The sequence below is a fragment of the Uranotaenia lowii genome, chromosome 2 (genome assembly GCF_029784155.1).
Source record: "Uranotaenia lowii strain MFRU-FL chromosome 2, ASM2978415v1, whole genome shotgun sequence".
NCBI lineage: Eukaryota > Metazoa > Arthropoda > Insecta > Diptera > Culicidae > Uranotaenia > Uranotaenia lowii.
The window spans coordinates 265,527,310-265,548,219 of NC_073692.1; the positions used below are offsets into that span (position 1 = coordinate 265,527,310).

The 20,910-nt window shown below is 38.9% G+C and overlaps 2 protein-coding genes across 3 annotated transcripts in view; both read left to right on the forward strand.

Moving 5' to 3' along the window:
* Window positions 1–20,910, forward strand: part of LOC129745445 (neuropeptide CCHamide-1 receptor-like) — a 241,547-nt gene that overhangs the window by 100,802 nt on the left and 119,835 nt on the right. The window lies entirely within an intron of this gene.
* On the forward strand, window positions 6,344–18,985 carry LOC129742611 (uncharacterized). Its single transcript, XM_055734537.1, has 3 exons — window positions 6,344–7,532; window positions 18,533–18,638; window positions 18,883–18,985. Exons 1-3 carry the CDS (start codon window positions 6,344–6,346, stop codon window positions 18,983–18,985), a joined length of 1,398 nt encoding a protein of 465 aa, XP_055590512.1.

Genomic DNA, 20,910 nt, shown 5'->3' on the forward strand with positions numbered 1-20,910 from the left:
ATCCTTGCTACTCTAGCAAAATGGGGAATTAGCGGAAATCTGTACATGTTCATACAAGATTTTTTAACGCATAGATCTTTTAAAGTACTAGTTGGTGGAACCCTCTCTGATTTAAAATCTCAAAGAAATGGAGTACCTCAAGGATCGGTCCTTGCTGTGACACTTTTCCTCATTGCTATGGAGACAATATTCGAAAAAATTCCTCGTGGAATTCAAACCTTTGTTTACGCCGATGACATAGTTTTACTAGTGTCAGGAAAACAAGTTAAAAGCATCAGGAAAAAACTACAAAATGCTGTAACAAACGTGATCAAATGGGCTGATGGAATTAAGTTCACAATTTCGTCAGAAAAATCTAACATTCTCCACATTTGCAGAAGAAGACGACACAAAGCAATTCCGTCAATCACGATTGATGGAAAAAACGTTCCAGAAGTGAAAAAAGCCCGTATCCTTGGAGTGACATTCACAAAAACGCTCAACTTTACCACCCACATTTTCGAAACTAAGGCAGCGCTAGAATCTCGCCTCAACCTATTACGTGCAATTGGTGGTCGACCTTATGGTGGTCAAAGGAAATGCCTACTAAACGTGTTCAGTAGCATAGGTGAATCTAAGATCTTTTATGCGATCAATACTATAGGGCGAAAAGGTCCCAACTCACTCAAACCACTCATGCCCAACTATAATGCTGGTATACGCATCGCTGGCGGAGCCATGCGTAGCAGCCCCGTCCTGTCTATCCACGCAGAAAGTGGAACACTTCCATGGAAATACCGCCTTATCGAGCGTTTGACAACAAATGCCATTCGCATGCTTGCAAAACCACATGGAACAACCACTCCAGCCTCGGAAAGGTCATTGCAGGAGTTTCAATCGTTAACTGGAAAAGCGGTCCCCATAGTTGCTCGCTCTAATATGGTTTGTACCCGACCATGGAATTCCAATATGCCCAACGTTGACTGGTCGATAAAACACAGGTTCAAAGTAGGAGAAAGTAACCGAAAGGCCGTCCAACTATTTAAAAATCACCAGGAACAACGATATTCGAATTTTTTGCAGATCTAAACTGATGGATCAGTTGCGAATAGGCAGGTTGGCATTGGAATATTAAGCAGAAACAAAGAGCTCTCCTTCCAGCTACCAGAGGAATGCACCATTTTTTCCGCAGAAGCCATGGCCATTTTGTTAGCCCTCAAGAACATAGCGAAGAAATCAAGGTATCCTGCAGTTGTTTTCTCGGATTCAGCCAGCGTTTTAGCAGCAGTAGAGTCGGGAAAATCGTTCCATCCTTGGATACAAGAGATTGAAGAGAAATTGCATCAACTTAAAAGCACTTTATGTTGGGTCCCCGGTCATGTGGGCATTGAAGGCAACAGCAAAGCAGATGAATTGGCCGAGAAGGGTAGGAGTGGCCCGAGGATGTCAGTTGAGATTCCGGCTCAGGACATTATCACATGGGTTAGGTCAGAGATAAGATCGAAATGGGAAGCAGAATGGATAGATAATCGGGAACTCTTTTTAAGAAGGATAAAAAGTAACACTCGGAATTGGAAGGATAGAGGAAGTCCTTTAGAACAACGTGCTTTGACCAGGCTACGAATTGGGCATACGAAGTTGACACACCTGGAGTTCTTCACGAGAGGAATAACAACATGCATCACCTGCAACAAACCGCAAACGGTTTCCCACATCATCGGAGAATGCAGATTATACGCAACGGAAAGGCAAAACAGCGGAATTAGTTACGACCCATCGACAGCGTTAAGCGCAATGAACGAAGACAAACTAATAATTTTTCTGAAAAGTGCTAGAATATTAGATAAAATCTAGAGTTAAGAAACAGTGTAAACGTTAAAAATTTCCTAAGAGGACGAATGACCATGTTGGTTAAAATCCTCTATAAATAAACAAATTAGAATAGAATAGAATAGTTAATCTAACAATCTACATCAATGGCAACTGTTTGATAATCAGTTGTTAAAAGTTACAGCTTAAAGAAGCCTCTAAACATGAAAACTTGGACTTGCACCAATTTTTTTATCAAGTCATTGTTTTTTATGCTTCATGAACCATTTAGGATTCCCAGTAAAATGAATGCATTCAGGAATGATTTTCTAGGAAAAAAACTTGGGTAAGTAGAAGAAACGAAAGAAAAACCCTTTTAAAGGAGGGGTTTGGAAAAAACGACAACAAATCGGCAAATAGTTTAATTTTTGTAACAGTTGAAATATCTCAGTTAATATTAGAACAATTTTATCAAATAATATATTCAATTATAGCTAGCTATATATGTTTCAAAACTTGGGAAAAGATGGTTGAAATGTTTAAATTTTACAAGCGATAAAGTACCTACTATAAATATAGCTGTGGTTATGCAATTTAAAAAAAACTGTTTGAAAATTAGTCCAACGATAAATTTTATCCTAGAACAAAGTTAGTATCAAATTAAAACTGAATTTTTGTGAAAAAATCTGGCTTTCAGATGGCTAAAAAGATAGCATAAATCTCGCACATTTCTATCTTTTTGAATCTATCTACAGAACTGAAGCCAAACCAAATTCACTAAGGTTTTGGAAGTCAAAATGCATCAATTGATGTCGCGAAATTCATGATGTCAGACTTTCTCAACTTATATTTGGGTCTCCTGAAGGAGATTTGCGTTCTGCAAATTGAGCCTAAAGATAAGCCAACTGGCCAGTATTGAACACTGCAGGACAAATTTCGTCGAGATTTCAGTGTGCTGTCAGATTTTTCATAACATTTGGAACACACTATATGATAGGAATTTCACTGTTTTTACTCTATTCTTATCGAACAAACAAAACTTGACTAGTCTATAACAATAAGATATGAAACAATTATCTGAATAATTCACATAATTGCGCATCAATCGCTGTCGAAATATAGCAAAATTTAGAAAAAAAATTATTTAGTTTAAGGGTGGTCCAAAATAGGTTCAAAGGGTGGTCCAAAATAGAAACCTGGTGGTCCAAAATACTGACCAGAGTAATGATTGAAGAAACGTGTTTCAGGCTTAAATCTTGTTACATTGCAACGAACGACGATATTTTTCGATAGAAAAATCCTTGATCTTCGTAATGAACGGATAAAGCAGTCGAATATTGTAACATATGCTTTTTATATCAGAAAATAGCATAGCCGCTTCCCAAAGCGGTCCAAAATAGTTCCGTTACCCTACTTTCTTCGCTATGGCGTTTTTAATCCGAATATTCAGTTTTTCCAATTTTCTGTTATTCCTTATTAACGGTTGATCTCCCTGCAGAAATGTTGTGCAGAAGTATTGCTTTCTTCGTCTCGAAAGCTTTTGACGACAGGATAAAATTTGTGAGAAGTCCCTCCTTTGATAAGCGCTTTGAATTTGTTGTGATATTCTTCTGTGCTGTTGGTAGTTCTTGGGCGACCTTCTAATGTTGCCTGCTTTGCCGACCAAAATGCACGCGGGAACCTTGGATTTGGTATCCCGTTTACTCTTTCTCCCATAACGTGAACTTTTGATATTTAATCAAAAAATGGTTTCATGATTCTAGATGAAGTGTTCCGGATAATTTTAAGGCCTTCGGCAACCTCTTAGGGTTCCAAAAGTGCCAAGGCCTCGGCTTTTTTTAAAGGCCATTTGTATCGCAACACTTTTAGCAAAGTAGCTCCTTAGCCCAAGTTTACAAAATTTTGTCCACCAGTTCTTAGTAAGGTGAAAGAAGCAACCCGTTTGTTTACAAGTAGGAAACACATTTCGAACAGCACTTATTTGAGCAGTTTCGAAGTCAGTCACGATAAAAGATTGTTTTAAAATGATGGAATTTTCCTCAGCTGTAATTATCAGTGACCTTAAAGTTTTATTTGTATGTTCTGTGCTTTTTGTTGGGCAGAGGCATATGAAAAAATGTTTTTTATTTGTTTTTACCAGAACCTATAGATCTATGGATTGTAAATATTTGTGATAAATTTTGTGGAGCTGAGGAGAACGTTCCATCCATCACCCAAACTTCAGATTTGCTAAGTCGCTCAATATTTTCTACAGTCGAAAATATCATAATACGACCTGTCGTATCCTAGCAAATGGAATTTTTCGTGACGACTTTTCACGCGTTCCGAATCGTTCACTTAAGCGCGTCTATCCTCAACAACAATCACAGATAGAATGCTTTTCTCATATTTTCTGCTCGTTCATCCTTTCGCTGTTATTTGTTTCTCTCTCTTTTGTGCATCAGCGATTTTATACTCTTGATTATACTTCATCTCATTCAGATGCCGTTTGAAGCGTTTGCACTAAAACACTTAAGCAAACTCTTTTCTATTTTTTATACAAATAATCATTCAATTTAGTTATGTTTTACCAATGCCCACCTTATTCACCACACGACCGTCCTCGAATTCAAAATGATTTTTGATGGGTTTTGGTAAACAAATCTTCAATAACTTTAAAATCCACAGGATCATACGGCAGATCAGCTTTTTGTCTTGCCTTGCACAATGACATATTTTTCTTTGTGCTAATTTAGACAAAGAAGGGTGTACCTGTAATTTAAACAAATTAGAATCAGTATTTGAAAAAGACTATTGTTTCAAAAGAGTTCTTAATTTTTGAACCCGACTCCTCACGCTGCGCGTTCGAACTTGAGAGACATATTGTCCTTCACGCTGTCGCGCGTCGAACGGGGCTAAGGGATCACCCGTAGCTTTCACGCAGACCCAGGAAGCCCCGGCAGACCTAGACCAGTGTATCAGGACCGCCGCTTCCGACGGCGGGTCTGCGGCCTTATTATTTTCTCCGATCTTTCGATCCCTTCAGCAGCTTTCCTGTTTAAATTTAATCTGCATCGTGTGACTTCGCACTCCAATACGTCTGGATTATGGTTGTGCTCAGAAGTTGAGATCAGCGTGTGCTGTAGACCAACCAGTTTGGTGCGCGCCCGACCACCGCATTTTCGGACGCCATCTTGATTTCGCCTATGAGCACATTGCCAGGAACACGTGTTCGTTGTCTGAAAGTAAAAAAAAATCATTATTTCTAATAAATTGTTTGTGAGTAATTCAATTTACCTGTTTATCCATGTGGTAGATGTAACCATGATCCATAACTTCTACGCGAGGGGTGAGTAAGGAGTTAATTTTGTGCTCTCTGAAATTTATTGCAACAAAGTCAAGTGCCATAAAGTGCCATAATTTTTTTATGGTTAAAAAATTTGATTTCCAATTGAAAATAGAAATCAATTTAAATATTAACTTTCAAAAATTACTATTAGACTTTTGAAAATGATCCAACTTTGGGGAATGTAAATCTAAAAAGTGATGCATTTCTGACCCGTCCGAAAACCCAAATAAGGGAGAAAAAAAAACTTGTTCCCCCACGGTGAGAAAGTATTCCAAGTGTTGTTCGGAGTGAAGTTAAGTGGTTCGAAGCTAATTTTTACAGTCCACTAGCAAGTTATCGAACATTTTTGGTTCATTCGAACCAGATAGTCCAGTGAAATTGTTGGGCATTTTGGACGATTCAAGTGCTGGTATTGTGTCGCCTATTGTGTGGTGGACATTTTGTGAAGCTGGGACGCTCCAATTGTGATTGGTGTTGGTCATTTTGGACGCGCAAAGGAAACAAAGCGGCTTCTATCGTTCGTCATCGCGGATTTCAGCAACCGGCATCAAGCCGCTAGTGATCGAGCCTAGCGAAGTGGAATACAGTGGCGCCCAAGACGAGTTGGCAAATTCTGCAGCACTTTTTGGATAACCGGACGGATTGTTGGATCTCGAAATCGTTTTTGCATTTAAAAAGGATAAGTAGCGCATGTCTGTGGTAGTTGGTGTGTGGTTTGGTGAGATTTTAGTGGTTGATAAATTTAAATTGTGGCTAAAAATAAATATTTGAAAAAGTATTTGGGTAGTTGAAAATTAAAATTTGTGCAATTTCCTGAGGTATTCGATTAAATTGTTGATTCCACTTTGGCTGTCAAGTCGCGATTCCCAGTCAAGGTCGGTTTTGTGAAACGTCGAGCGTTTGGAGTCAGTTTAGTCTGAAAATTGGTTGGATCTTGAGTAAATACATTGAGATTTGATTCAGACCGATTATCTGAAATTGGTCAAAGATTGTGTTTGGATTCAAGTGTATCAAATAAGTCAGATTGTGTTGGAATCTAAGTGAATCAAATTGGTGATTCAGTCAGTTTTGTGTCGGATCGGAATTATTGGTAGAATTCCAATTGGTTCAATTGAGAAAAGTGGTATCACAGACAATTCGACTTGCTCTGCGATTGTGTGAGATTTTGCTGATATTACTTGCAAAGTGCGCTGTGAATTTTAGAATTGGGTGATAAGTTTCATCAAAATGGAGGATCTCAGTATTTTGAAGAAGCAGGAGCGCCAGTTGAGGGCCTCCATTAAAGGTGTTGCCAACTTTGTACGGGATTCCAAACCAGAGCTGCAAGAATCCCAGATCGAAGTCAGATTAAGTCTGCTTGAGTCAGTTATAAAGAAGTTCTACCTGGTAAGGCAGAAAATTGAAGTATTATTGGACGCTGCAGACAGTGAAGGAGAAAAAGAGGATGCCAAGGAGTCAGAGGGAGCAAGAAAACGCAGGCTGCAGAGGCAGATTGAGGAACGTGAAGCAAAATTCGAGGAAGAAACGCTGCAGTTTGAAGAGCAATATTTCACCGTGAAAGCTGCACTCCTTGCGTTACGTCCGAGGAATGTTGAGGTCTTAAGTGCGTCTGGGTCTGCAGAACGAGCTGATATCATATCCCGTGTCAAGCTTCCGGACATCAAGCTGCCAGTTTTCGACGGAAAACTTCGAGATTGGATTCCGTTCCGGGATATGTTTGACAGCTTGATCCACAACAACCATCAGCTCTCCGATATCGATAAGTTTACTTATCTGCGGTCAGCGATAAGCGGAGAAGTGCTCCAGGAGATCAGCTCCATTGAACTGTCTGCTGATAACTACCAGGTAGCCTGCGACATGTTGGAAAAGAGGTACGAGAAGAAAAAGTTGATCGTGAAAGCGTATTTGGACCCGCTGTTTGGAATCGAGCCTCTGAAAAAGGAAAGCGGTGAAGCTCTGAACCGCCTTGTTAGTGATTTTGATCGCAACATACAGATGCTGGGCAAGATAGGCGAGGACACAGAGAAGTGGTCGACAATTCTGGCATACATGGTTTGCGCTCGCCTAGATTCGGTTACCCTTCGTCAGTGGGAGAGCCATCACAACTCTAAGGACGTGCCGACATACCAGAAAGTGATGGACTTCATGAGAGATCAAGCGTTGGTTCTCCAATCGATAACGCCGAATAGAACTGAAGACATCGAAAGTCGTCGCTATCGTACAACAGTTCACACCACATCGAGAATCCAGAACAACTGTGTGTTCTGTGGTAATTCGTTCCATCCAGCATCTACGTGCAGCAAGTTCAGAGCGATGTCGGTGCCCCAGCGCTTCGGAGTAGTCAAGATGAAGCGGCTCTGCATCAATTGTTTGGGTTCTGGTCATTTTATCGATCGTTGTAGCAGAGGTCCATGTCGTGAGTGCAACAGAAAACACCATTCGATGTTGCATAACAGTTTTTCGAGTCAGAGCTCCGTTTCACAAAACCAGTCGACAGTCAACAGTCAATCGTATCGGAATGATAATTCCCCAGGACCTTCTGGGCAAGGTCATGAACACACTTCGATTAGACAGAATCAACAAAGCCAACCTTCGCACACAAATCCTCAAGTACAAGAGAATTCCACTAATTCCTACCCCATATTACGAACACACATTCGCCACACTCAACCAAAACACACCACAGACAATTCTTATACGTTAAATGCGGCACCAAGGCCGGGATGCGCTGAATTTCGTTCGCCTCGAGTTTTGATGTCAACCGCGGTAGTGCGGGTTGAAGATCGTTTTGGTAACCATACGTTTGCGAGAACATTGTTGGATTCGTGTTCTGAATATTGTTATGTAACGAAGAGCTTGGCGAAAAGATTGAATCTCCGAAGAAGTCGGAATGTTTTGAGAGTCCAAGGTATTGGAAATGAGTCAGCTAAATCGATTGAGTCAGTTGAGGCAAAAGTTCGGCCTCGTGTGTCAGAATGTTCTTCATTTTCGGAAGATATTAGTTTCCATGTGTTGCCTAAAATCACGAGTAATCTGCCCACCACCAAAGTATCGCTCAATGGGATCAAGATTCCTCATAATTTGGCATTGGCGGACCCTGAGTTTTGGAGCCCGGGTCCGATTGATATGATTATTGGAGCAGAATACTTCTGCAATTTGTTGCGTTCAGGAAAGTGTAAAGTTTTGGAAGATGGTCCCACCCTGCAAAAAACTGATTTAGGATGGGTTGTTTCCGGGAGAGTTCCGGATAGTTCTGTTTAGACTTTCGGGTAGTCAAAGGATCAGAATGTTTTGTCAGTTATACAATGTTTGAGAACTATGATTGCTAAGGTTTTGAGTTTGAATCATATAATACAGTTTTGTGTCAGTTGAAAATTCAGCTTGAAAACAGACGTTCAAAGAAACCCCAACAAAGATTTTGAAAGGTAAATTCGTCACATTGCCGAAAAAAACTAGTATGTTGCACCAATTGGGTGAATCTGGAGGAAAAGCGATAAGAAAGGTTGCCGGAATAAATTCTGTGTTTTTAAAAAAAATAATTCTGACTTTCTGTGATTTTGCCCAAAAATTCTGTGATGAAATTCTGTGATGCTTTTTCCTTGAATTTCCGAGAAAAATCATGAGAAATTGGGTCTTTCACACATTTTAGTTGGGCAAAATCAATTACCGTTACCAATCTTATCATACTTTTCCAATTCAAAGTAAGAAATCTAAATTTTATACTGTCCAAGAAAATTATAATTTCGGAAATCCATTAAAAATTTAAAAATTCTGTGAAATCTGTGAAAATTTCAAAATTCTGTGTTCTGTGACACAGATTCTGTGATGAAAATTTGCTCAAAATTCTGTGAAATTACAGATTTTTCTGTGATTTCGGCAACCTTGGCGATAAGTCGGTTACTCAGTTTGGGAGGCTATCTGCAAAGGGCAGAACTTAAGGCCTTGTGTTGGAAATTGATCGATGAGTCGGTCAGTATTTGTCGATGAAACATATTAAAGAATGCTAAAAAAATGTGTCAGTTGATATTTGCATCATGGATTAAAATATTTCTTGGATTTGGTTCGTCTGGGAAAAACTTTTCTGGAAAATAGTGCATTCTGGGCAATTCTGGGAAATGGTACATTCTGGGGGAAAAAAAATCTGGGAATTGGTGCATTCTGGAGTAAAATTTTCTGAGGATTGGTTCGTCTGGGGAAAAAAGTTCTGGTAAATGGTTCATTCGGGTGATTGAAATTCGGGTAATTTTTTATTCTGGGGAAACGTTTTCGGGGAAATGGAGTACATCCATTGGAATATATGTATATCATTATTGTAATTTTTTCATGTGAGAAACATTTTAAAGTTATAAAAAAGACCTTCAAATCAATTTTTTTTTAATTGTTTGAGATAACAGCATTGTTTTTTTTTTTTGTAATATTTGGCACATTTGTCTAGAACATTAGATATTTGTAAGAGATGAATCATCCTATGGGATGAAATTCCCAAGAAAAAAAAAGTAAGAGATATAGTGAAGGAATCAAGTATCCCTATGGATCAATTAACCTCATTCTCCCCTATGTATTTCTAAAAAGTTTATCCCCAAGATTTCCAGACATTATGTGATTTATGCCTAGTGAGAAGCATTTCTGAATTAATGGAAACTTGTTTCTCTTGGAGTCGACTCCTTCATCCAAAACTTGAGGTAGGTTGGAATGTACTTTTCGCAGATTCGTAAAAAAAGCTAAATTAACACATACCTTAGTGTTTTTTTCCTTCAACTTTTCCTTCTTAAGAAGAATTCCAGCTTGTATTTTTATCAATCTTACTCGTTATAATGGCGCCGCGGTGAGATTCGATTCCGTTTAATCCATCTCCAAGAGAAGCTTGTTTCCAATGAGGTCAAATTATATCCGTTAAAATTGCAAGTTGGATACTTTTCGAAATAACATCCAGAATTTTGATTGGCGACTGTTCAAATAGAAAATAAAGTTTATATTGGGTCCCCTTGTATAAATTCAACTTACCGATAATTTGAGAACTCCCCCAATTACTCGTCATTTTCAGGGTTCTTACGCACAAACAGAATTAGAAAAAGTTGAAAATTGTTGAAAACCGACAAAGTATTCATCACAACAGCGTCCATGTTTGTTTACTGCTCAGCTATGTAACTAATTGGAATTTACATCTGGTAGATGTGATTTCAAACTTCTTTGTATACATACATCTTGTATAGCGACGACTTAAAAAAATGCACCAGAACACTGAAATTAGCATGATCTTAAATTTTAATGAAATTGTGTGTTTTTCAATGGAAGTTGCAGTTTGATTATAATTTACGTTGACGATGATTACATCGTTTACAAAATTGGATCTCGTGTAATTTTGATTATTTTTTTCTGTGTATTTTGGGTCATATAAAACAGATGGTTACTGGATAAACATCTGAATCTGAAAGAAAAATACATCGTTTTGACCTCTAGGGATTTAGAATTTTCTATTGCTTTTAAAATATGCCATTATAAAGTTTGTTATAGTTACACTGTAACGATTGACATATTGGAATATGATTGTATCCCATTTTCCAGAAAATCTTTCTTCGCTGTGGCGTTTTTAATCCGAATATTTAGTTTTTCCAATTTTCTGTTATTCCTTACTAACGGCTGATCTCCCTGCAGAAACCCGTTGAATTTGTTGTGATATCCTTCTTTGCTGTTGGTAGTTCTTGGGCGACCTTCTAATGTTGCCTGCTTTGCTGACCAAAAAGCAGGCGGGAACCTTGGATTTGGTATTCCGTTTACTCTTTCTCCTATAACGTAAACTTTTGATATGTAATCAGAAAATGGTTTCATGATTCTATGTGAAGTTTTCCGGATAATTTTAAGGCCTTCGGCAACCTCTTGGGGTTCCAAAAATGCCAAGGCTTCGGCTTTTTTAAAGGCCATTTGTATTGCAACACTTTTAGCAAAGTAGCTCCTTAGCCCAAGTTTACAAAATTTTGTCCACCAGTTCTTAGTACGGTGAAAGAAGCAACCCGTTTGTTTACAAGTAGGAAACACATTTCTAACAGCACTTATTTGAGCAGTTTCGAAGTCAGTCACGATAAAAGATGGTTTTCAAATGATGGAGTATAATTTTAAAATCCACAGGATCATACGACAGATCAGCTTATTGTCTTGTACGCTGAGACGCTGACATATTTTTCTTTGTGCTAATTTAGACAAAGAAGGGTGTAGAATCTGTATTTGCTGATAGAAAAAGATTATTTTTTCAAAAGAGTTCTTAATTTTGGAACCCTAACGCAGCGAATGAAATTGCCGATGTATCAGTTGAAATTCACAGAGAATTTCTTTTTACGTACGTAAAAAAAAGTCTCCCAAGATTGCCTCGTAAAGCAGTTATATGCTTCATTGTGCCTCCACGCAAAACGCAAGACGTTTTGTTGCGTTGGGCTGGTACCAACTATAAAGAGAGCTGAGTAAATCAAACTTTATTTTACGATGATTACTTCCATCTTCCCGCCTTGAAGTGGCGGGTCCTTCTGATGGATGGTTGACTGTCGCTAGCTGGCCAAGACTTCGTCCTTTTGTAGGGCGTCCTAGGCCCGCCGACAAAGCGGATGTGTAAGGATTCTTCTCAATTGCACCCCACCCGCGTCTGGAACGACGGACGTCCGTTCGTCTGGGGGCAATCAAAAATGTTTCATTTCATTTGTCCCCGGTTTTCCGGCAGGGCCACTCAACCACGTACGGTCTTACACTATGGCATGGCGCGGAAAACTCTCTTATCAAAACCCGGTCAGGCATGGCTGAATGCACTTGGCTTGGCTACACGTACTGGGTAAAAGTGTGTAGTAGATCAATGGGAATGACAAGCGACGAAAGTATTGCAAAGACGCGAAGCAGAAAATTTATTCATTCGAGCTTTTAGCATTACATTTGATTCGATGTGGTTGGATTTGATTATCATAAAAATAGTGAGTTTATGAAACATTTTGACGTTTAGTGGTTTGTGCCAACGTAATCTATACCTAATACACATTTTTTTTTTCTAATTCTGACTTTCAGTCGAACCGATTTTTTGAAACATCATAAATTCTAATGTAGACAGTTTCTCAAAAAAAAAAAAAAAAAAATGGCATAATATTTCCTGGAAGGTGACTTGCTTATGTTAGCTGCAGTATTGCCTCTGCAAAACTTTTCTTAAGTCAAGGATGCCCTTCTTAGAATAAATACAGTGTCGGACAATAGAATAGGACCACTCTATTGCAAAATATTCAAATCACCTTTAAACTGCCAATTCAAATACAATAATATGCGACACCTAGCGGCAAGCACTTATTGTAGTATGCCAACTTTGTATACTGCACGTTTGTTGCAATCAAAGCAACCCGTTTGTTCTACTCGACCAGAAAGCTGTCAGAGGGTGATAAAATAAGACCAGCTCTTCGGTTCGGCTGTTCCGGCATTTTCAGCGCTCTAGATTTGAATAAAAGGTGTTGTTTTCTGTGTTGTTTGTCCATTTTCGTGTCCTGGTAAGTATTTCCCATAAAATTAATCATGTAGATCATGAAAACAAACAAAAAATAAAGATTTCCTTCCTCCTCTCTCTGTTTTCAGCGAAAAAGCGATGGGTCGGGCACAGCACTGCCCGGAAGTCCAGCGAGCGATCATCCGGAATCTGTACAAGGCTGGCAAAAGCCAACGCGAGATTGCCGACTACTTAGGAAGGTCGAAAACTTTCGTTTTCAACGCGCTTCACAGCACCGGCAAACGGGAACTGACCGGCCGCCCCCGCTAAACGACGCCGAAGGACGATTCGGCAATCAAGCGGGCCTCGCAAAAGGACCCTTTCAAAGCGTCCAAGCAGATCAGAGACTGAACTTATCTGTGAGTTCCCGGACGGTTCAGCGACAGTTGGCGGAGAAGGGACTAGGAGGAAAAAGTCCCCGGAAGGTGCCGATGCTGACGCCGAAGCACTTGAAGGCGCGGCTGAAGTATGCGAAGGACCACTTGATTGGGTCGGTCCGGAAAAGAAGAAACTATGGAGAAATGTGCTGTGGTCGGATGAGACCAAAGTGAACCTCATCGGCTCGGACGGAAAGAGTTGGGTCCATCGCCCACTCGGCTGTGCGTGTATGCCCCAGTATACAAATAAAACATTCAAACATGGAGGAGGTAGCATCATGATGTGGGGGTGCTTTTCTTGGTACGGGGCGGGTCCCTTGTACTGGATCGACCGGATTATGGACCAGCATCTCTACGCCCAGATACTTCGGGAAGTAATGCTGCCACACGCCTAGTGGGAGATGCCCCTAAAGTGGCAGTTCCAGCAGGACAACGACCACAAACATACCGCTAAAACGGTTAAAAAGTGGTTCCAGGATAATAAGGTAGACGTTATGGAGAGGCCAGCACAGTCCCCTGATCTCAATCCCATAGAGAAACTATGGGAAATAGTTAAAAGTAAGGTGTAAACCGGAAAATCAAAAAACAAGCAGCAGCTGTGGGAGAGAATCCAGGCGGTGTGGTACGCTATACCTTGAGATGCGCAGACTTCAATGAGTTAGTAAGACGCTTCGACTTATTATTGAAAGATAGTGTAAATGCACTTGTGGTCCAAAAAGAGGTTAAGCCGGTACTAAATGGTACAGGTTCGAGTACTAAATGGTACTCCAGTAGCCTCAAGCAAATGAAAAAGCAAAGAGACAATCTTTATAAACAGTTTCTAAGAACGAAATGCGAAAGAAGTTGGCGAAAATACAAATTGGTAAGGAATGAATATTCACGTGAAATAAAGCAGGCTAAAAATAGATCAATTCAAGATGAGCTGGAAAGAAATAAAAATAATGGAAAATTGCTTTGGAAAACGATAAAACGATTAGTAAGTCCAAATACTGCAAAAGAAAATACCGTCTCGTTTGACGGGGTTGAAATCACGGATGAAACTGAAATTGCAGAGAAGTTTAATGACTTCTTCATTGACAGTGTCATGGAAATCCATGACAGTATTCCGACAAGTTCTAACGCCTTCGTGGATCATATTGTCTGCAATGGTGGAAGTTTCAGTTCATTTGAAACAATAAGTTGTCAAGAATTTGATGAGATCGTGAAAACTATGAAATCCACGGCTGGTATCGACAACGTCTCTTTGAAAGTTTTTAGGGATTCTCTACCGGTACTAGCTAATCAGCTGACACAAATTATACCCGATCAGGAGGGAAAAACTAAATTATATCAAGATGAGATATTTTGATACTAATTTTTTTCCTATCTAAATGAGTTATTATTCAGTACTCGTAGGATGTTAAAATATCTCAAATTATATCAAAAAATCTATACGATCATAGCTAAATTATATCAATTTTAGATATGCTCCTTTCAAGATTCTATCTTGTTCAGATAGCATAATTTGATATTGGGCAGAACAAAACCTATCAAAATTATAACTTATCTAGATATGAGTGCTTCGAGAAAAATTACTAGTGGAATGTCAATAAACCATATTTTTTGCTAAAACCATGTTCCATTTTTGGTTTCCCAAAAATTGGATCCAATTTTAAGGATCTGTTGAGCGAAACTCATTGATGTACGGTTTGGGCCGTTGACTTCGATGTCCGTGTTTCAGAAAAAGTTGTACTTATATCAAAATAAGATATAATCATTTTATTTTGGGACAACCCGAAAAAAATCTTTATCATTGAAAATTATCTCAACCCCATTCAAGTCTGTCAATCAGAATAAGATATAATTGAGATTAGAAAAACTTAAAATCTAAATTTTTCAGTACTTAATTATAACTGAATCAGATGTAAATATCTTGGTGAGATACATTTGAGTTATTATTTTGATATGCTCTCCTGATCGGGTAAATACGAGTCTACAATTAGGCATAATACCTTCTACATGGAAGCATTCGACTGTTGTTCCAATTGAAAAAGAGAAAAAAGCACGAGAGGCTAAATTATATCGTCCGATAAACATGTTGGAAATACAAGAAAAAGTGCTGGAGTTAGCAGTTAAAAAACAATTTCTCCATTTTATTGAGTCAGAAGGAATATTGATTAACGAGCAATCTGGTTTCAGAAAGCAGCATTCAACGGAGTCTGCAGTGAACTTGATACTTCGAAATTGGAAAGCCAATATTGAAAACGGTAGTTACACAGTTGCCGTGTTTCTGGATTTCAAGAGAGCTTTTGAAACGATTGATCGGTTAAAGTTGTTGAACGTTTTGGAAAGAATAGGTATCAACGTTCGAAAACAGCTAATTTTTCTTAGTTTTTTCAATCTAACTCGTTTCAGTCTGAATATTTTTATTAAGTGTGTTCCACAAAACTATTCGATTTTAACTGACTCAAAACTCTTTCAAACATATCTTGCTCGAATAAGCTCGGCCTGAAAAGATATCGTTAAAATACTGAAAATTTTGATAAAAAAATATTTTTTTATTTTGAACCCTCTAACTTTTTTGGGTTAGCTTCTACGATGTTGACGTCTTCAACAAAATTGCTACATTTTTTACAATCTAAAAACTTGTCAAAGACGTAAGTGCTCTAAAATGAAAAATACAAAAAATAATTTTTCTATCTCACTGCTAGGTGATTTAATCATTTTTATCAAAAGCTCATCTTAAAGTGCTTTGAATGTAGGTAAAATGTCCCGAAGACACTATGGGTCTAAAATGCTCCGTTTTGGCGTAAACAATTTTGATCACCTTTTTACATCGTTTTCCCCTGTGTGCACCGCCGCAGATGATCTGCCGACTATATCAATGTTATCGGCAAAGCAGATAAGTTGACTGGATCTGTTGAAAATCGTGCCCCGCATTTCGCCCACCGCTAGTTGAATAACACCTTCTAGCGCCACGTTGAACATCATGCAGGATAGACCATCACCTTGTCGAAGCCCCCTGCGCGGGTGCGCCGGGTGCGAGAAGTGATGCGTAATAAGGGTTATACCATCAAGTACTAACCCTGCAAATCGATCACGGTACGAATTTCCTTTTTTTGATTTTTTTTACCTGAATTCTAAAGCGGTCCTATTTTATGTCGCGTTATTTTAGTCAGTAAGTATGCATAAAACGCATTTTTAAATAAAGGACAATTGTTTTAACTACGGATGATTTTAATTTCTTCGAAGAATGGAATTTACAATTTGTAAATGGTTCGATGCACTTAAATGGATTTTTTTTTCTCAAAGTTTTGTCACATTCTGTTTTGGATTGAGCTGTGGTCCTATTTTATTGTCCGACATTGTATGCGTTCTAAAATAGAACGTTCATAGGAACCTATGAAATACTTTGTGACTAAGCTTAAAGTTTGTTGAATTGAGTGCATAAAATTCACCAAATTTGTATGTGAATCAATCTGTGTGTTTCTGTGTATTACCTTCCTTTGATAATATTTATTTAAAATTAATAATGTGCAAGTCGGTTCAACTCCAAGAAACCAAAGCTCCAGGAAAAGAAGCAAAACATTGTGACAGCCGACCACCACTTCAAGTTTTCAAATTATGTTCAAACTCTACCGCTGAACCTTTCGAGAAAGAAAAAACGCTGTGGGCCGTTCAACAACAGGTTTTGGCACCCAGAAATGTCTGTTACACCTGAACTTAATTTTCCCGCAGCTTTTCTTTCTTTATATTTTTTCTCCTCGAGCTCTGCCATACAACAACAGGTCACATTTTCCACCCGCGTGATTCCAAAATTGGAGCTCCTCCCTGGAGTGTTATCATGGTAATCGGATCCATTTTTTCGGGGGGAGTCGACGGTTTTTCTTTCGGCGGCCCTGGGATGAAAAATGCAAACAAGTAATTAAAAACTAATTAGCAGTTTTTCTCCCCGACACGCGCATTTATGAACCTGTGCGTATCGGCGCTCCGAAGGAAAAAAAAGAAACGATTTCATGGAAGAAAACACACCTTTGCCGATTGTCGAACAGCCCTGCAGGGTTTGCAATTCTAAAGCAAATCGTTTCAAATTAGCACACCTTTTGTCATTTTTCGAAACCTAATTGGCTTAAATATTGAATGATAAAGGTATTGAACCTTTCTGTGGTACGGCTTTCAAAGGTCGATTCAATTCATGGAAAGATGAAAATAACAGCTGTTATTATTTGACTTTTTTTTTAAACTCATTAACATTTTTTAATAACCATTTGTATTGTCTATTCTTGAAAATTCAGGCAAAAAGTGTTTCGAATTTACTCGAACGTCGAAAAAATTGTAGACAATAAATATAATTAACCCTAAAGATACCACCAAGAGTATGTAACCTTCCGTTACACATATTTTGGTGTGGCTCCGCCACAAAATCGAATCATCCCTGTCCTTTACGAAAAAAAACAACAAATGTCACCCGAAATAACGGCTAACTTCACCCAACCCAACTGTCATTCCGCACAGGCACTCTCTTTCTCAGAGTGATCCATAGGCGTCGTGCTCAACCAGGGTCGTCGCGGGGAAGTGTGGGCACCCAGAGAACGACGCACCATGTAATTTTGCAGGAAGTACACAGAAAAAAATAATGATTATTACGTGTACTGGAAAATGGTAGCCTTTAAAGTAATTCCTCCTGTAATTTGAAAAACATTTGATTTTAAATTGATTTGTCTGATAGAAAATGGTATTTCATTTAATTTTACAGCAAATGCGCTGTAACAAAAAAGAGCGTGATAGTTACCGTAATTCTACAGATCAAAAACAAACGTGTCGTAAAAATTACGTGTCGCCCAATAATTTTAAATCGCACACAAGAAAATTTCAGTTCGTCTGGCATCCCAGTTAGAGAACGAAAACCAGAAACGTCAAAATGAGCGCGCACGCAAACGGTTTTTTTTTTCGTTTGTTTTGGTTCGGTTTCCTGTTTTCTGGCAGCTGCAGCTTGCAGCTTAATAATCTGGAACAACGTCGTGGCGGTCACGAAGATCGTCGATTGTTTTTTCGTGACGGCAAAGAAGGAACGGGGTCGGGAGTCAACAATCTTGCGACCAGCAGCAGTGGAAAAAGTGCAATAAATACAACGATCCCAAGAGCACAAGCAAGAAGTTGAGATGGCCCTCAGCCGGGTTAAAAACATTGTAATGTCCAAACTGGAAGTGATTCTTATACTGTATTTGTTTTCTCCACTCGTGGAGTGTTCCACCGTACCCAATAAAAACAAACACAAATCCTCGCCAGTGTATTGCTGTATCGCTCACTCACACGCTCTCTCGCAACACTGGCAAAATTATCGGTGGGCCACCGTCCGTAAGCAGAACTCCGACAGGTCAAAACCAGTGCAACACCGTCCGAATAAACAAACAGTTTGACAGCACCTAGTGGTGCACCAGTGCAACACTCGGCATAAACAAATACGGTATTATTGTAAGTTTTTTTTTAAGCTTTATCATGCCCAGAAAACTAACACAACTGTTCTATCTCGTTCATCCTTCTCATCCGCAGAAGCAACGAATCTGATGTGGCGTCTGTGCATCAGTATCGCACCCGGGAGACGCAGGAGGAAGCTTTTGCACTACCAAGGAGATGATGTATCTTCCTCGCAAATGGTGTAACGGAGGCCAGAATCAGTGCTTGTGCGCTATCGGTTTTCATTTGCAGTGACATTTTCATGTGAGTAGGAGATCTTTTTTCTTAGATAAGCTTCTCATTTTGATATACCGGTTAGATTTTCGTTAATCATTTTTATTTTGCGTGGTTTGATTTATTGCTGTGCTATTGAAAACTGATAGATTTTGAAACAAAAGAAGCACGAACATTAAATACCCGGTCTAAATCTCTTTTTTTTTTTCTAGAATGTATATGATGATCATCATCCAGCATCCGCGCTGCCCTAACGGATCTTCTCCAGCCAAGATAATCCTTTCGGACAGTCTTTTGCGCCAAAACTCCGGATAACAGGCGGTCGTCACCGACAGGAAGTCGATAAGAAAACCGGATTTGTATAGCTTACATGGCCAGAATGAGTGCTTAGAGGTAGTGTTTGTTTTTGCAGTGCCAGAATTATAAATTGAAAAATTTAATTTATTACAGCTATTTAAACAAATGCATGGACGATAAAATAAAAATATAAGTTATAAAGTAATAAATTTTTAATTATTTCATCATTTCCGAAAAAATACAAATAAATTTGTAAACAAAAAAAAATAAATGGAAAAAAATTACAGGCCTCTTATTTTTAAAGGCAGGTTTGATTGTTTCGCTCACTGAAAATTAAAGGTACTTGAATATTTTTTCGGCCTGTAAAATTACGGCAAATGTCCTGCTCCTTTTTGTTACAGGATATTTGCCGTAATTCTACAGCAATTAATTTTTTCTGTGTATGGGCGTCGGCCAAAACATGAGGTCTCGCGAATATCAGCACCGCTAAGCATGTCCTTTCTGTCTGTGATCTCGTTAGAGTAAAGAAGTGCGCGTCTGGTGTTAAAAATAATGTACAATTGTTAAAGTTTGTGGTGTAAATTGGTTAATTTATTTCTACTTATTCTAGAGTACAAAAACAAAAACGTATTAAAAGCACGATAATTAGTACGGTGTAAATGTTAAAAAATGCGGAAAATAGTACGCCTAAAGATCGTTAAAAGAACAACATATTATGAACATTATGTCGAACAAAAACACGTTTAATGGAAAAGGTCCAAGAGGGCCTTTTCTTGTTTCTATGCCTATTCGCCAGCTACATCGTACAGTTGAAACACACAGCGGCACCAAAAAGCCAATCCAGAAGCAGACAGAAAGAGACCAACATCCTAACCTTGCTCGCCACTTCAAGGTTACCGACGAAGTCCTCCCGGTGCTTGACACAAGGCCGGAATCACCAACGACAAGTTCCAGGCTTCTCCGGGACGCCGGAAAGAAGCCTGTTTAGGACTCTGCACTCGTCGATCACAACAACAACAACAGCAACATCATCCGATGGGCATCCGTCGGTTCTTCCTGGTTCCTGTAAATAACATCTTTCGTCGGTTTCGCTGCTCCAGCAGCTGCAGCTAAGTGCACAGAAAACTAACCGCAAGTATGCTAAACAGAAATTGTGACGTCACACCCAAAATTTGTAAACAATAAACCCCAAAATTATGTAAATTTGAATCTACAGCTTTAGTATATTTGTTAGAAATATTTAGTTGATTTACACCTGTTTATTAATACCCATCCATTGATCGTTTTAAATGTTCACTTTTATGAATGGTCATGCTTTGTCCGCCTCGGTTAATATCATTTAAAAATTTGGACTGGTTTCTAGCATGAGAGGTAATCACCCGTGTACGCCCCTGGTCGACTCGATTCTGATTGGATCACCCTGCTGCGAGTTCCGCGGAAAGAAAGTGTCGCGTTGCATAAAACATCAAAACGACCCTGAGTTCCCATTTGTTTACCTTTCCCAAATTCCCACCCACTGAGCTAACTCCGTGTTACAAGTATTCAAAAAAAATGCAAAATTTTTTTTGGGAATAACTTTTGACTGCATGGATTTTAAGTAAAGCTACCTAGGAATGTAATTTATACGTGTAAAAACTTGATGACAATCTGAAAAGTGGTTTTTGAGATAGCGTTCCATACGAAGCTCATTAACAATTTTTTTTTAGACGCGTTCGAGAAAAATCCAGGAACATCCCAGTGGGAGATCCAAAAACAGCTGGAGACCAACTATTCTATCTAAGTGTAAATCGTTTATGGAGTCTTAGAGGATTTTACAGTGAGATTAAATTTGAATAAAAGTGAAGATGATTCATTCCATGAAGGAAAGGAATGTGAGAGACTTTTGCAACTTGCAAATTCATTAATGAGTATTTACATATAGACTCATGAGAATTGGGCAAATG